Here is a 2,337-nt window from a genome sequence, read left to right as displayed (position 1 = left end):
TATTTAAATAAATTATACATAATTCAATTATATAAATATGTATATCCCTGTAAATAGCAGACATTTAAAATTAAAGTATTAGATTAGTAGTACAGTAAAATATAGATATCCTAGTGTCTAATTACTTTTGTAATGATGAGTAGATCTAAGAAATCTCGTAAAATCTATGAATCTGAATCAGATTCAGCTAGTATAGATAGTGCTGAAGAAGCCAGACAAAAAGACCTCAGGGAAAGAGACGAATTTGCTAATCGTCTGAAGAAACGAGATGAGGAAAGAACTAGAAATATTGTTCAAGCATCTGATAGGCGTGCTTATGAAGAAGCTGCAAAAAGACTTAAACTGGAAAATGCTGACAGAGAAAAAATTATTCCTAAACTTAGAATTCAATCTAGACGTAAATATTTAGAGAAACGAAAAGATGATAAACTTGCTGAATTAGAAGCTGATATTGCAGATGATGAATATTTATTTGAGGAAGAAATGTAAGTTTTTTCTAAATTATTGGTTGAATTATTAAAATGTGACTTTCTTGAACACATACCTGATATGTATTGCTTTTTTATTAATAATCCAAATGAGAAACATATGTACTGTAAGGCTAGGGTGTACCAAATATAAGTTGCTTTTGATGAGTTAAATATATGGTTAGAATTTTGGTACTTATTTCTGGACACCCTATATGTGTAATCAATAATTAGAGATTATTGCCCTAATGATTTGTCAAATAATAATAATAAACGTCTTTATTAATACAGTACAACACATCAGTCCAATTCTAACAATTATAAAATTTAATACTTGGATGAATTTAATTGCGAAATTTGGTCACCTACATTAAGAATGCAAGCTTCCATTCTTACACTTACCATTGGTACCCTCTCCCTCGAGGGTTAAATTTATTTACTTACTAAACAATATTTACTAATAATAGATTAAATTAAATAGATTAAATATAGTAGATCAGCCTATTTAGAAGTTAGTACTTTTAAATTCACCTGACAATATTAATTTTTTTTAGAAGCTTCTTAAAAGGTCGTTTCTCCATATTTTTCGTATTGTCTGGAATTAAATTATAAATATTGTAGATACAATAACTAAAAGATCTTTTAAACATAGATGTTGTGTGTTTAGGGGGATGAAGCTTCATATTAGATCTAGTGTCTCAAATATGTACATTGTGCCTAAGTACTATTTTATCATACAGGTATTACACAGTAGGAGTTAACCAGGATTGAGTTATGACTACTATATCATATGCGTAATTTTGGACAAAGTCCCTTGTGTAATTTTAGGTACCAGAGACTGAATATTTAGATTCAAAATTTTCATTTCAAAATATAACTAAGTTTAATATTTAAATATAATCGATTAATTCAACAAGAGAAAGAAAAAAATGAAAAAAAGTATGTACATATACACACATATCGGCTTAGTAAGAAAAGCGCGTAATATTATTATGTTGAAATATAATGCCGAGAATACAATTCTAAATTTTAAATATATTTTTTTTATATATTTGGGACTTTTAATTGGAGTTGCGCGATTTTCGTATGAAGAAGATATTATGGAGTTAGGTGGTTCATATGAAAAATACTTGGTGAGGTATAAAAATTATTTTTTTTAAATTTTTGTATGGATAATTGTGAACGTCGCGCGTTGTTCCCATTAAGCACAAATAATTACTAAAAAACTTATAACTTGTTCAGAAAAACCGGCAGATTATTAGTAGAAATTGGCATATATTTAATATAAACATAAAAATCTAAGTTTGAAAAACGCTTATCTCCAAATTGTTATGAATTTACTATTGAAATAAATGTTAAACCCATAATTTGCACATACTAAACTTAAGAAAACAGATTCAAATGTTAACACAAACATTTCGAACAAATATAAGTATCTACTTATCTATTATAATAGAAATAGTCTTATCAAACACAACATACATCTCTGGATAACATATAAATACTGGGAGTTACGCGGTTTTTCTATTCTTCTAGAAGGGAATATACTTACACGTGATTTGCATTTGTCAAAGTATTACTCGCGTAAATTAATATGCCGAGTTACATACTTTTCTAAGACACGGGTTTAATTATTAGCTGCAAGATGGCATTAAAATACCATTTTTCACAAAAACTGGAGTTAGTGCTTTTCTTACTATACAGGGTGATTCTTAACAATGGGAAAGTTGAAAGCTGAATATACTACACGTGAAATGGTGACCATTGGCGCAAACATGCCTTATCCGAAAGTTGATAGTTTCGGAAATACAGGGTGTTGAAAGTTAAAATTTTAAATCGTTTTTTTGCGATTATTCTGAAAATATGTAGG

At 28.4% G+C, this 2,337-nt stretch overlaps 1 protein-coding gene across 1 annotated transcript in view; it reads left to right on the top strand.

Moving 5' to 3' along the window:
- Nucleotides 1-22: 22 nt before the first annotated feature.
- The window catches only part of LOC108916437 (putative pre-mRNA-splicing factor ATP-dependent RNA helicase DHX16), a gene marked incomplete at its 3' end in the record, with an annotated part of 17,498 nt that continues 15,183 nt past the window's right edge, over nt 23-2,337 (top strand). Inside the window, exon 1 of the mRNA XM_018722692.1 lies at nt 23-485. Coding sequence (XP_018578208.1) covers nt 133-485 — 353 coding nt within the window. The remainder of the gene's footprint in view (nt 486-2,337) is intronic.

The sequence above is a fragment of the Anoplophora glabripennis genome, unplaced genomic scaffold, assembly GCF_000390285.2.
Source record: "Anoplophora glabripennis isolate ALB-LARVAE unplaced genomic scaffold, Agla_2.0 scaffold2161, whole genome shotgun sequence".
In the NCBI taxonomy this organism is placed as follows: Eukaryota; Metazoa; Arthropoda; class Insecta; order Coleoptera; family Cerambycidae; genus Anoplophora; species Anoplophora glabripennis.
Note: the sequence above shows the minus strand (reverse complement) of the source record. Positions and strands in the feature narration are given on the sequence as shown.